General features: G+C 39.3%; 1 protein-coding gene across 1 annotated transcript in view; it reads left to right on the plus strand.

Moving 5' to 3' along the window:
- The window catches only part of LOC132987968 (collagen alpha-1(XI) chain-like), a 45,358-nt gene that overhangs the window by 3,092 nt on the left and 28,036 nt on the right, over positions 1–14,230 (plus strand). Inside the window, exons 2-5 of the mRNA XM_061055007.1 lie at positions 12,223–12,390; positions 12,590–12,681; positions 13,709–13,830; positions 13,986–14,148. Of these exons, the coding sequence (XP_060910990.1) occupies positions 12,223–12,390; positions 12,590–12,681; positions 13,709–13,830; positions 13,986–14,148 (545 nt within the window). The remainder of the gene's footprint in view (positions 1–12,222; positions 12,391–12,589; positions 12,682–13,708; positions 13,831–13,985; positions 14,149–14,230) is intronic.

A 14,230-nucleotide genomic window follows, 5' to 3' on the forward strand; every position in this document is an offset into this window, starting at 1 on the left:
CAACAGCAGACCGGCTTACCTCCGGGTAGTAGTGGAGAGGTCTCTGAGGCGAGTAACAGGCACTCGTTAAAGTACTGCACAGGTGTGCTGGGATAGAAATAGTTTAATGCTTCCTTTTTGTGGAATCCTGCGTCATGTAGCGTGTTGGTCCTAAATGAAAAAAGTTTACAAAAGAGGTTCACAAATCTGTTTCTTCATTAAGGCCTGGAAAACTCACGGCTTTCAGTTTAAAAATCCAAAAAGTTTCTCTCTGGAGACTTGATCACCCTCTCTTGTGTTTGGTCTGATGTGCTCAATGCGTTCGGCTCTTTCATTGCTGGAGTGATGTAGGTTGCAGTTTCTTGCCATGGGATAATCCATGTTGTTTGTTCTGATTCTGTTTTTGTGTTCAGTGATGCGGTCCTTTAGTCTGCGTTTAGTACGTCCTACATCCACAGGGGTGATGTTACAATTGATAATATCCTTGCGTTGGTGTGTGTGCTTCGCTTTTAGATCTGTGAATGTTTGGGTACATATGATCTTGTTGCAGTGTTAACAGTTGTCGCATTTGTAGGTGCCAACAGGTTTTTTGAGCCATGTATTGTTTTTGTCCGTCGGTAGGTAGCTTTGTACCAGCTTGGTACACTGTGTACCAATCTGCAATTCATACCAACCAGAGAGCACCTTCTAACACAGAATGTTACCTGACACACAGTAAGCACACTAGCTTAAACTCATTGATGGCAAAATACAGATTCCAATGTGACGTTTTCATGCCCTTGAACTGACCTTCAAAACAACAATGACAAAAACACAAGTTAGACATATCACATCTTTCGTAAGGAAGTGAACCCAGATGTGATGGAAGAAGGTGTTTATGATTTAATTTATTGGTTAATGTGAAGTTGAAGCCTGAAGATTTGTGCAATTTTTTTTTGAAGAGAATAAGAATTTGTATATCATAGGGTTCCCCCCTCAGGAGTGACATAAATTGGTTCACAGAAAGAGACTTCGTTAAAAGGTTCAGGATATAAAGAGCTACTCTTTACAACAACTGTCAGTGGTAATTAGTTACAAATGTTGATTAGGAGTAAAATACACGTTGCATGAATTCAGACTGAGCTGTTCACACTGAGATGCCTTTTGGAAGGAGGTGAGAACTATAATATAGTAAAACTCTACATTTAGTCAAAGTGTTTCGAAAAATAAAATCAATGATCTGAGTTGCAGCTGAGCAATAGAAGTCAGAATCTGAATTGTGTCCTAACATTGCCTCTGTTGTGTGTTGCTTTGCTATTTCTATATGCTGTTTTATTTACTGGCAAAAACAATTGTTAAGTCTTCCAATTTAACCATAGCCCTCCAGGGAACAACTTAAGATAAATAAAAAAATCAGCATGTCTCTGTATAGTTTGAAATTTGAAAGTACTATCGTATTCCCACACAGCAGTCAGTGGTGTTTCCACAGGTGGTTTTGATTTGACAGCTGATGGGAAACACCTGCTCTGACATCATCGATTGGGAGATGGCCAGAGGCACAAGCTTTTCTTCTACATGTGATTCAATGCAGGATTCATCTTTTAAGATATTACAAAGCCCGTAAGCTGCATCCCTCTAGGGATGGAAACGTTGGGCACACCACCACTTTGGCCAAGACTGAAATATTTCAACAATGGTTGGATGGATTAACGTCATTTCTTGTACAGACATTGTCATCATGATGAAGTGTAATATCTTCAGTAATCCGGTAAATTTCATCCAACATCCTCATATGGTCAAATATGACAAGACAAATGTCTTCAATAATTGGGTTCACAAACCTGAACCCTACTCTTCAAAGGCACAGTTGCTGCTTCCTGAGCTTAGCGCCACACTAGACAGTCGACATTTGTTTCAAGAAATACAAACGAGCTGAAGTCTAAGTGAAACCTTAAGTGGAATCTTTACCATAGTTGTGTTATAAATCAATGGTTTTGCATTATACTAAATACTGTGTGTTATTGTGTGTTTTGAATGTCATGCAAGTTCAAGCTTGCTGTGTTTTATCTACCCGTTTTTAAACATGAATGGAGAGAACTTGACTGATCTTACCTTAACTATAGCTCTAATTTTTTTTCCTGGGCTAGCATACCAGGTCAAAAAATGTATATTTCCAATAGCTTTACAAATGATGTTTCTAGCAAAAGTGAATGAAGACAATAGGTGGACTTCCACCCACCTTTTTAATGTGTCCACAAAATTAGCAAGACAGAAATGTGTCTAAATGTCTAAAAGGTGCTCCTTTAACGCATTACAATTGTCTTCTGCAATTATTAAATGGACAAAATAGAGCTTGCATGCTCAATACAAAAGATCGACAAAGACAATTGGTGCTAAAACCAAAAGTAAACACTGTAAACATGAGGAAGTCAGTGCTTGCAACCAACCAATTGCTGATGAAAGTTTCTAGTCTTCTGACTACTCAAAGCACTTTTACAGTTCTGGTCGCACCTACTCATTCACAAAGTGATTATCTGAACTTCTCAAGTTGTTAATTAGACTGAAAACAATGCATTGCGCAGACAGGAAGTCTTGGTGGGAAGTTAATATGGCTAACCACTGGCTTCACCTGAGTTGTTTGTATAGGCATCAGCTGATACCGGATTGATTCTGAGATTGGGTTTGGTGTAACAGGTTTATTACTGATGATAATAAAAAAAACTCCATTGGCTTTGACATAGTCACAAACAAATGTTTTAAGTAACCTGTACATAATGGTATGTACGTTTATAAGAGATGCATCTTCACTACCGATTTTACTAGGCAACACATTTCAAAATGAATTTAACACAACTTTAAATTCAGACTAGCGGGGGGTCTCCTGTAGCAAGACATGACGTAAAAAGAACGACACGGAAGTAGCAGACAAAGCAACAGAGTCCGCTGTATGACTATAATGGGAATATCTGCCTTTATATCAATGCTATGCGCAGTTCAACAGAATCACAATATCAACTAAAGAGCGGAGAAAAGCATACTGCTGAATAGAAAACATGTAGCAGTTTAACTACGTGAACAGAGGTCGTAGAGGTTGTGTGCATATGCACCGTGCTCTGGCCACTGGTTATTAATGTTACCTCCCTCTCCCTCTCGCTCGAGGCGAATTATCCTGATAAAATTCTGGTGCTTTCTCACATCAGCTTACTAGGACTTTTTGTGGAAAAAATACTAGAGGTCTGGCAGGAGAAACTCTGGATAAAGTCCGAGTGTAAAATCGGTCTGTTCTCGTTCACACATACAGCTCCCCCTGCAAATATCAAAAGTTTTTTAGGAGGTTTCTGCTAGTGTGAAAGCCCTACAAGTAAGCAGTGCTATCACCACCAGCCTTCACTCCTTCTTGCAGGTTAACGTCCCCATGCCTGTGCGGAATTTAGTTATGCATTGCTCAAGATGAGTATTTAATTTTAACCTGACAGCCTACATACAACTTTATCTCCACTTTCAAGATCAAAATATTCCAAACCGCTCCACATTACGAGATACAACCTGTCCACTGTACTGCTTTATATCCTTCTCATTGACTAGTTATTCTGGTGCTGACTCGTGAGGGTGTTAATCGTTTAGTCTGCTGATCATACATATCCCTAGTCTTTGCAGCATGTGATTTTCTTTTTGCTAAATGTTATGCTCATATCTTTGTCTTGTAAGCACAACTTCTATTTTTCTAATGGAGTTTTGGCTGAGTGATAAAGGACATCAATTGCAAATTTTAAGTCAGTTTCTCTGATCAATGTAAGTCAACATTTGCTGGACATTTGGCAGACCAGTTAAAGCTGCTTTTGTTCTGATGTAAAGATGTTGCTTATTACATGTAACACAAAACAGTTCAAAGAGCACATAAATAAGATGCTAATGACCATTTTTGTCATTACTTCACCCTCACACTTTGCACTCCAGCAAAGTAGGTCTGCATGCCATAAATCTTTTTTATGTCTGAAAATAAACTTGTTCTTTGTTGTCCAAAAAAAATCAAATTCACTGTATGATGCAACATCCAACAATAATAGAGCACAGAGCCACAAAAAGCACTGTGTAGCTGAAGACTTGGAGCCCTCTGCCTGACAAATATTGATCCAGTCTTTGATCTGTGTTTGAGGGGAAACACTGACTTTGTTGGAGTGAATGTATGTGAAAACATTTGTTGTTCATTTGGAACATGACGAGAGATGACTTTGCGATGTTAAGCTTTGAGATCAAATGTCAACACGGGTGCCACAGATTCCTAAAAGGAGATAAAGCGCACATGTTTGTCAGTCTTTTAGCTTTTTATCTAATCTCAGTGTCACCATTCATTAGGATTCATCATTTGTTTGGTACACTTTTATTTATTTAACCCTTGTTTTTCCAGGAATATTCTTTTTAAGATATGAATTAATATTTAATATTAAGAGAGTCCTGGTCAAGACAGCATCATTAAACAATTTTACATAAAAACAAACAACAGACTATAACCAGAAAAGAAATAGATCAAAAAATGAATTAGCTGCATTGTGCATTCACTGGTCAAATAAATGACCAGATGAGGGAAAGACTATTATAAAGCACAATAACAAATTACAGTGTGAGTTTGTGGAATGAAATACACCAATGGTTGCAGCTACATAAGGATTTAGTTTGGGAACCCCAAACTGCTCCGGCGCTCTTTCATGTGCAGTCCCTCACTCTTACATCTCTCCATTAATGTATGACTGTAGGATCCTGTTTGTGCAAGTGTGTGTATTCTTGGCCTATGTGTGAGTAGCATGTTCGAAAGAACAGAGTGTAAAATTGTAATTACCCCATGAGGGATTAATAAAGCATGCCTTCTTCCTTCTTAAATGTATTATTGGAGTCATAGTGGGTTTTGGAGGTGTACTGGGGTGCATTATTTTGTTTAAGTTTTGCTCATGAATGTTAATTTAGGAGGCAAGATAGTAGGAACACCTTGGTGGTCATAATGTTATGGCTGATTGGTGTTCGTAGTTTATGAATGGAAAAGGACCCAGTATGGACCCTTGTGGACACAAAGAAGATAAACCATTATATTTAACACGTTGCACTCTGCCACTCAAGCAGTTTTTCAAACCATTAAACAATTTTTGGAGACAATCCTCAGTTAGTCAACCCTTTTTAAGAGCAGTGTTGAATGTCTTAGATATGAAAACTGCAAAAGTTTTTTAATTCATTGGCATTTCTGTATTTCAAATAAGACCTTTATTGTAGCAGAAGATGTACTTTGTCATTAAGTATAGTTATTCTGTATGCAAAGAAAAGTTTGTGTTGGACGCTGTTGATCACAGCCAGCTGAACTGGGAAGAAAGAAAACATATGGTTCCTCTATGCTATTCTTCCCTCTCGTCTCTTCTCTGGTTTTCATCTAGCTCTTTTAATCTTTCTCCTAGTTCATTCTCAGAGGAGAGCCATGTAGAGGTCTGAGAGAGATGTTTGAGAGTAGCTGGAGAGTAACATACGCGAAGGACTGAAATGACAGGCTCCTGGGGCAAACAGTCTGTGGGGGATTTTTGTGAGTTTCTTGTTCACTTGTGTAGGTGTTTCAACTAAACATCCGGTTTGTTTCTGCAAAAGGCATGTTATTGCATTCTTCACCATTGCTGAGTTAATGACAGACTAATCACAAGCACACACATATAACCACACACGTACACAAAAAAACACTTACCCTGTCTTCCCTCATACAGTACTCACACACATAGACACACAAACACAGACACACATCTGGTTTCAGGAAAATTCAAAGTCTTTCCAGTACAGTGCCTGTTAAGTGGTCTTTTTGACAGCTTCATGTTTGTGTCTGTTTGTCTGCTTCACTGACCCACTTTTTTGGTGTCCCTACACAACACAATTGTCCTCACAATGCTATGATTTGTGGTTTGAAAAATACCTTTGAGGATCAAATCATCGTAGGGTTTTTACGAAATTGACGCCAATGTTTGGACACAATGGCTTATTTCAGAGTCGTCTTCATGTTTAAGTCTCTTTGAGGGATTTTTGTAATTAGTCTGGCCTTCCGCAGGTGAAGCAGATGATTGGTTTTGGTCAAATGACAAAGTTGGACTTTCAAAAACATTCTACTGTGGGGTTGTAAAAAAATCCTTGTTTGTGTTGTCTCTATCACCATGATTATTGAAGAAGTCCTCCATCGTTTACCAACCTTGAATAAACAATGAACACCATCAAAATAGGCTACTTCTGATTTATCTGGGCTAGATTTCATAGTTTTGCACACACAACTACTACAAGGTCAAAGTTAAAGGTCATCATTTTTACCTCGCAATAAGTTTGGGCTTATAGGACTGGTTTGGTTATTAGGAAAATTCCTGATGGCCTGTCCAGCTGACTGGAGAGTCTGTTCCTCAGGTGGTCAAGTGGTTTGTCCTTAAATCCTAGGGTTGGCATCCGAAGGTCAAAACTCCTAAAACTCTAAAAAAAAGTCACATGTTGACATGTCTTGTAGATTTTTCAGTTGAAGCTTACGTTGCTCTGCTTTATGTTCAGGCTTACTTTTTGACATACTCTGCATGTGTCTGCATGTTGATCATGGTGCCCCTCATACCAAAGTTTAGAGCCTCAGGATAACAGCAGCAACTGATGGAGACCAGAACATGACCATATTGTGTGTGTACTGCAAATTGTATGCTGTATGTGTATATGTGGTGTGTGTACATGCATGACCCGTTGATGCTGTTTTATTGCTTTTATATTCTCATGCATCAACAGTACAGGGAAACACTGAAGCGTCGAAGGGCATTCAGAGAAAGAGCAAAGTTTCCATGTCTCATCTTGTCCCCTGCTGCATTCAGATGTCAGTGCTAACAATCATTTCTTGGTATGTACAGCTGAAACTCCTCGTCTTTAACACACTGATCGGTTTTTTTAACACAAAGGATCAGTGTCCCGGAGAGAACCCATGCATGCACGGGGAAAAGCGGTAAAGAAAGTGGATGGATGGATCGGTGTCACTAAATGGAACTATGGCTCCAATGTGCAATCACCAGGCGCTACCTTGAAGCCTAAATATGGTTTTAAAAAAGGTCATGCTAATGTTCAACCAAAAATAACAACCCCCCCCCCTGTATATTGTAATGCTATCCTATAGATATCATTACAATATAGACGTAGGTACTGGGTTATGGGGTAAAAAAAACATGCACAAGCATCAAGGTTTTTTCATGCTCATTTAAAACGTGTCCATGGGAATAGACTTTTTCAATGGATCTTTGATATAAATTAATGAGAGGACTGAGGTAAAGTTGGACATTTTTGTAAAACTGTTTATCTTCTTGTTGGAAGTTCAATGAAAGTATGTTTAAGAGACTCATGATGGTACACTAACTATGGCAGTATCATTAGAAATATCTTAGATTAAATTGTGATGCAGAGGGAACATGTGTTATGGCACTTGATTGTAAAAATATATAAAGAATAATTGTTTGTAAAATCAGAGGACTTTTAAAGTAAAGTTTGACATTTTTGCATATCAGCTTCGTTGTTTTTTGCTGAAAGTTCGATGAGAAGATTTACAGTGCTGTTCAGTGATTGCGTTAGTTGTAGTCCGAGTAAGGCAATTCGTTTCTGCCTGTGTACAGTAGGGCTGTTGATGCTTATTCTTAATTTGAAAATTCTAAATGTACAGTCTATCAGCACTGCAGTGCTGTCGGGCTGTCTGAAGGAGTTCACCATTTGATCTACGCTCTCATCATAACTTGACCATTGCATGCTTTCGACCTCAGTAAATGAAGACAGTCATGCTGTGGCAACAGTGAGGGTGCGATTCAGAAGATTTAAACTAACATGAGGGAGACTCCTATCTCTGCAGACAGCTGTGGTGGAGAGCCTCAGGGTGAGTGAGATATCCGAAACTCTCCAAACTGGCTCGCAAATATTTGTGTGTACTTGGAACCTCTGTGTGCTCTAAATGTGTGTTCTCATCAGAATGTAGAAGTGTTAAACAAGGAGATAGCTACACAAGATCCTGATCAAGTTGATTGACTTTTCTGGCAAACATATATAGAAATAAGTCTTTTCGGATTGTCATCAGGCTGCTGGTTACGGTTGGATGAAGTAATGAATATGTTTGGGTGACGTCACTGTGACTACATCCATATTTTATATAGTCTACGTTCGAGTCACATATTTAAAGAACAAAAAAAGGAGTGGTATCGAAATTCAAACAATAACAGAGGACATGTGCAGAGGCTTCTATGAGGTCACTTCACTGATCCATTAATTAAGTGGGTTTTTTTTTTACAGGATATTGTCTTGCACCCATTATTAGTCTGTGCCATATCATTAAGCTGCCATGACTTAACTGACAGGAATTTGCTTTGGTAAAACAAAAACAGAAGTGCAACCTCAAGAAACAGAAAAAAACACTTTGAAAAATAATGTTTGCTGTTAATTTGTTTATTAATCCATGTGTACAGTCCAGGCAGATGTTTTAACTAGTGGGGGATTCTTCTCCCTGGTTATTTTTAAGACTGTGATGTGTGATGTCATATTGGATTCTGTTACAAGTTATGGTTTCTATTATCTATGGGACTAAATGTTATTATAGAGACATATCAAATGTTAATGTTGACCTTTTCGCAGGACAACACACCTCCACAGTCACATAAAATGTAAAAGCATGTGTGGGTGTGAGTTTAAGAAAGGCACACATTTGTCTCTGCTTTGTCTGAACAATAAGCAACATCTTTTTGTGTGAATGAACAGTAGTATATACTGTGCACTTCAACTATCTAATTAGAGTTTCCTTGCAGGGTGTAGATGCATATCAGTGGTAGACTGTAGTAACCACATACAGAATGTCTACAATCAAAGATCTGACATGAAGAGTTATTTAAAGTATTTATTCAGTGTTTCCTCTAGGCAATTTGCCAGTTAAGGTAGTAGCTGGCTTGCAGTTGCAGCACATGCTGTGTAGTGTAGTCAGACGAAAACTCCAAAGGAGGTGTGTGCATTTAGGGGCTAGATCATACGTTTTTGGACAGAACACAGCGCTCTGTAACAGAGTTTGTTCGTGTAAGTTTGCAGCTACAGACTACAGCAGGCTGTTGAGTTAATTACCATAAGAGACAGTCAAGGTGAGATGAATAAAAGTTGTGTGTGAAACAAAGTAACAATACACAATGAAACAGCAACACTTTACTACATGTCTCTGTATGAAAGCCTAAGAAAACCTTGTGTAAAAATCTATTTTAAAAGGCTGAATTTACTTACAGTGAATGATCCGCGGATCACTTGCGGCCCAAACCCTGTGGGGTGATACGAACTGAGCATCCAACAGCAGCTGGTGCTGTTGTTGGATCTCACATAGAGACGCAGGTGGATTTGAATTTAAAAAATAAATTCTACAATCGTAGTTAAGGCGGAGGGAGAGTGTTGTCAAGGCGCCGCCTCAACTATAAAGCGCTGCAGGAAAGTTTGTGAAATAGCAGCATGGTATGTCTAGGTGTGGCCTATCACAGTTACTGTACCAAGCTATTGTTTTGTTTTCTAGAACACCAAAGATCTGTCCTGTTAACACGAGAAAACATCTTTTGTTTTAGAGATAACAAGAAAGATTTGTCAGGATTTCAAGAAAAGAACTATAAATTCTTGTAATCATGGTAAAATTGAGTTACTAAAATGTATGGATGTGTGTCTGCTTAGAGTTTCAATAGAAACCTTATTGTTATACTGTAGAATAATTCAGTGTTGTTGACATCAAGGCAGAGCTGAAAGTCAAACAAAGTAAATGTCTGTTTGGTTTTCTATGTATTGGTGGAAACTCCTTTACCACTCCTTAAATAGAATGTACTTCAAGTACTATTGGGTGCTTACTTAGGTTTCAGAGATACGTATGATATTATTAAACACCGAATATATATCATATTTAGCTGCAGTGTATATACTGTATATTTCTTGTTTGTATGACACCATGAACTCTGAAGCTGCAATAGGATCACAAATCATTGACAACAAAAAATGTGCTAACATCAACTTTTCAAAACTTTTCTCAGCTCATATAGAAACAAAAAATCTCTGGCAGTTTTAATTTCACAATATTTGCTGTATCAGTAAATAACATTGAAGACAGAGCTGACAGAATGCCAGCAGGCAAGCTCTGCTGTCAGACAGATGGAGAACTGAAAATATAGGCAGCTAATACATCTGGCACTCAGACTGGGACATCATGCCAACCTCTTTCTCTTGTGTGCCTGCACGTGTGCACTTGTGTGTGTGTGCCTGCACGTGTGTACTTGTGTGTGTGTGTGCCTGCACGTGTGTGTGTGTGTGTGCGCTGAAAGGTGCGAGACAGATGGAGGGTTTACGTAAGCTGCAGAAATACGTGTGAAAAGAAGCCATACCAGTAGAGGCATGCCCTCCTCTGCTCTCCCCTACCATCTATTACTTCCCTTCTTTCCCTTTTTACCCCTTCATCTCCTCTTGCACATTTTTTCTCCTGTCTTTTCCCCAGACTTGTCTTTAATATCCCATCTTTTTCTGCTTAGTCCACCTCACAGATTTCTGTGAGCATTGTGTCTGTTCAAAAGAATGTTTGTACATATGATTTGCATTTCTGCTCAAGCTGCAGCCCTGACCGTATCTTAGGCATTTCAAATGTCTCTTTTCCTTGTTGTGTGTGCATGCGCGTGAGTGTGCGTGAGTTTACGTGTGTGTGTGTGTGTGTGTGTGTGTGTGTGTGTGTGTGTGTGTGTGTGTGTGTGTGTGTGTGCACGCTCAGGCTGCATTATTGTTGAACATGTGTTCATTACCTCCCTCTGATATCAGTCTTTGTCGTGTGATGCAGACTTTTGCTTTTGGGTGTTATTATGTTTACACCAAGCTTCTGCAACGCAGAATGTGTGTGTCCTTAAGAGACACTGGCATCCTACAAAGACTGAGACTGACAAAAAGCACATGGTCTGACTGATAAACTTTGTCATTAGTTTGTTTACAAGGTAGTTCAATTACAAGACCAGCATGTCTGAGGGGTTACATCACAGAAAAACATGCAGTTGTGTAAATTCAAAGAAAGTGTTCACACTTGTTTGAACATTTATTTATGATGCACTGCTTTTTTCAGCCCTTATATCATTACATGGAAGTTTTCATTGAGTGTCAATCATATACTACAGTTAGATAAATCCATTTGCCTTGCTTTGTGAAACTCATTCTTTCAATGGAAAGGCAACATCAGGCTTTACTCATAACTTTGTAAAACACTGCTCTCCAGGTAGAACATGCTGGCGTAGCTAAGCATGAAATTCCTCCAAAACAGCTGACTCCTTAGCTCTTTCCAAGGTAGCTACTTCCTTCTTCTTTTCCTCAAAATGGCCTCCTGGAGCACTACTGATGCATAACTGCATGCAGCCCTGGATCCATCACATTGTGATAGCTCCTCAAGCTATTTAAATTCACAATATTTAAGCTACTGCTATGAGAAATGTTTTTCAGTCAGTGACTTGGTGCTAAATACTAAAATGCAAAGCCATTAAGTAGAGATTGTTTGGCTTAAATTATACAAATATAGATTCTCTGGACAATGATGTGATATTTGTCACTTTCAAACGGTCTGCCATGAAAAGGTTTCGATATGATTTGATTTAGGGGCCTGTGATCAATTTATGATTTGACCAAAAAAAGAGCAATTTTGACAATTTTGTTACTGAAACATTTCTGACATTCAAAATTAAACATTCTTCTTTTTAACAAAGAGACGTCAAAAACCTGTGTGGAAATGCGTGTATCTCATGTAGTTTTGTGTGACATTATGGGATTTTAATTAGATGAAATCTGTGACACATCGTGAGGCAGTGAAGAACTGACTTTAGTTTTTGTTTTACTGGAATCGTGGTTTTGCTACATAGAGTAGAATGCACAGAAATAATTGCTTCGTCCTGTTTACCGTTGAATAACATTGAAGGATGGATCATTGAACCCCTATTGTCACACGCGTGAACAAGCACAGTTAGTAAATGATTTGGTGCTGAAGCTTAAGTTAAATTATGTCAAATGTTTGACACATGCTGCTGGATGCAGAGAAGATGAACCTGCTTGATGCCAGAGAGACCTGCACAGGTCGCGTTTTTAATCTTTCACATTTAATGTTTCATAGATACCCTCACAAATGGAGGCACAGGTCAGGTTAACCCCGTGATGATCGACACATTGGTAAACCTACCAGCCTTCTCAGTTAAAATGTGTTTTATCTCTTTCCAGCCAATCCTATTGATGTCCTGAAGGTTCTGGAGCTGTCAGAGGATATGGAGGGCGTGTCGCTGGAGTCAGGACTGTGCACCAGCAGGGAGGGACGCGAGGAGACAGACCTCTCCTATAAGATCGACAAGAAGATTCAACTTAGCGCGCCCTCAAAACAACTCTTCCCTGGTAGGTATAATATGACTCTGTGTGGGTATGTATAATCCATCCATACATTTTCTACCGCACTATCTGGGCTGGGTCAGGGTGTCAGCAGGCGAAGCAGGTTGCCACAGACATCCCTCTCCCCAAATGTAAACCATTAAGTGTGTTTATGAATGTATTTGGTCACAAAAGCAGGTGATGTCTATGTGTGCATCTTCCACAGATTCATCGTTCCCTATGAATTTCTCCGTGATGGCAACAGTGAGAGCTGTTAAAGGCTCGCAGGCCTTCCTCCTCTCTATTTATGACTCGCAGGTACGCATCAAACACACTGCATCACATCAGGATGTTCAAACCAGATGTTCACTCATCATGTTGGGTGATGCATGTATGGGTGCACAAACACATGAATGAATAGCATTTGTTTAGCCTCTCTATCTCCATTGATCATATCAACTTAAAATACCATCATTAAAGGACTCAAAGGGAAGGTGTTTAAAGTGAACATTCTAAGCACTAAGAAAAGTAAATGTGCTACACTATTTCAAAGAAAGCTGCTAGAGGCTTGTGAAAAACAGCCTTAATAGACCTGTGTCTAAAAGAGCAAATATCAAATTTTTTTTGGGGTGGCAAATCAGAATACAAGGTTGGCTCTAGCCACCCCCTGGATCTGCCCATGCATGTTTTATATTCAACAACTCTGCTTGTTTTGTGTATATTATCTTCTCATACTGTCCACCAGGTTTACCCCCGTTTAAGTACAAACTGCAGCTTCTCATAAAAGAGCACGAAATTACCACCAACAGTCACAAATTATTGTCTTTATGGTCTGACTAGCTACTCTTTCCTTTTCTACTCCAGACAAAAAATTATTGTTTTCAACTTTGACTCACATCTCTGCAATTGTCTTCCTGCAAAGACTTTCTTCTTACTAGTTTCCAGAGCGAGACGCCCCCTTGAGCGAGACTTCTGTTTCTGGTTTAGCAGAAAGGGATGTCACTTACAAAAGGGGTCAGTCTCTGTTGGAATCCTGTTGTTGGGCACTAAAAAAAACAATCTGGGCCCTTAAGTGGCAAAAAAAAGCACTTTAAAAAGCAAGGCAAGGAAGGTTTTTTTCAAATAGCAAAACTGCAAGAAGCAATTTAAAATGCGTCACACAAAACATCAAGTTACAAAATACAAAAGTAGAAGTTACAGTTCAGTGTTGTTCATGCAGCATTAAAATGTCAATATAATATGAAATAGATTGAAAATATATAGTAGAATGAAACCCCTTGTCTAATAATCATTTTATCCCATCGTCCCTCCTTCAGTATGTTCTATTTGTCTCTGTGTCTCTCAGGGCACGCAGCAACTAGGAGTGGAGGTCGGTCGTTCTCCTGTCTTCCTCTATGAGGACCATGAGGGTCAGCCCCCACCTGAACTCTACCCCACCTTTAGAAAGATCAACCTGGCTGATGGCAAGTGGGTAACTACACACAATAAAAACAGAGAAAACCTGTCACACAGTTTTACGTTGTCCTTGCATTCACAACGTTTTCATGATTTGTCTTCGCTTTGAAAACCTACTCAGGAAAGTTGGAACAGAGCTGAATGTCTTCTTCTCTGCTTTCTGCCAGGTGGCACAGAGTCGCCTACAGTGTGGAGGGTCAGTCTGTGACTCTGTACCTGGACTGTGTCAAACTGGACACCTTGGAGCTGCTCAGAGGTTTTGACCCACATGTCAGCATCGAGGGAGTGACAGTGTTTGGGACAAGACTGCTTGATGAAGGCGTGTTTGAGGTAGGACTGTGTTCACATTGGAATTGGAGGGGTTAAAAGCTGAAGAGGAAATGAATTGAAGTGAAACGGTCACAGTTTCACT

The sequence above is a fragment of the Labrus mixtus genome, chromosome 2 (genome assembly GCF_963584025.1).
Source record: "Labrus mixtus chromosome 2, fLabMix1.1, whole genome shotgun sequence".
NCBI classification, from domain to species: Eukaryota; Metazoa; Chordata; class Actinopteri; order Labriformes; family Labridae; genus Labrus; species Labrus mixtus.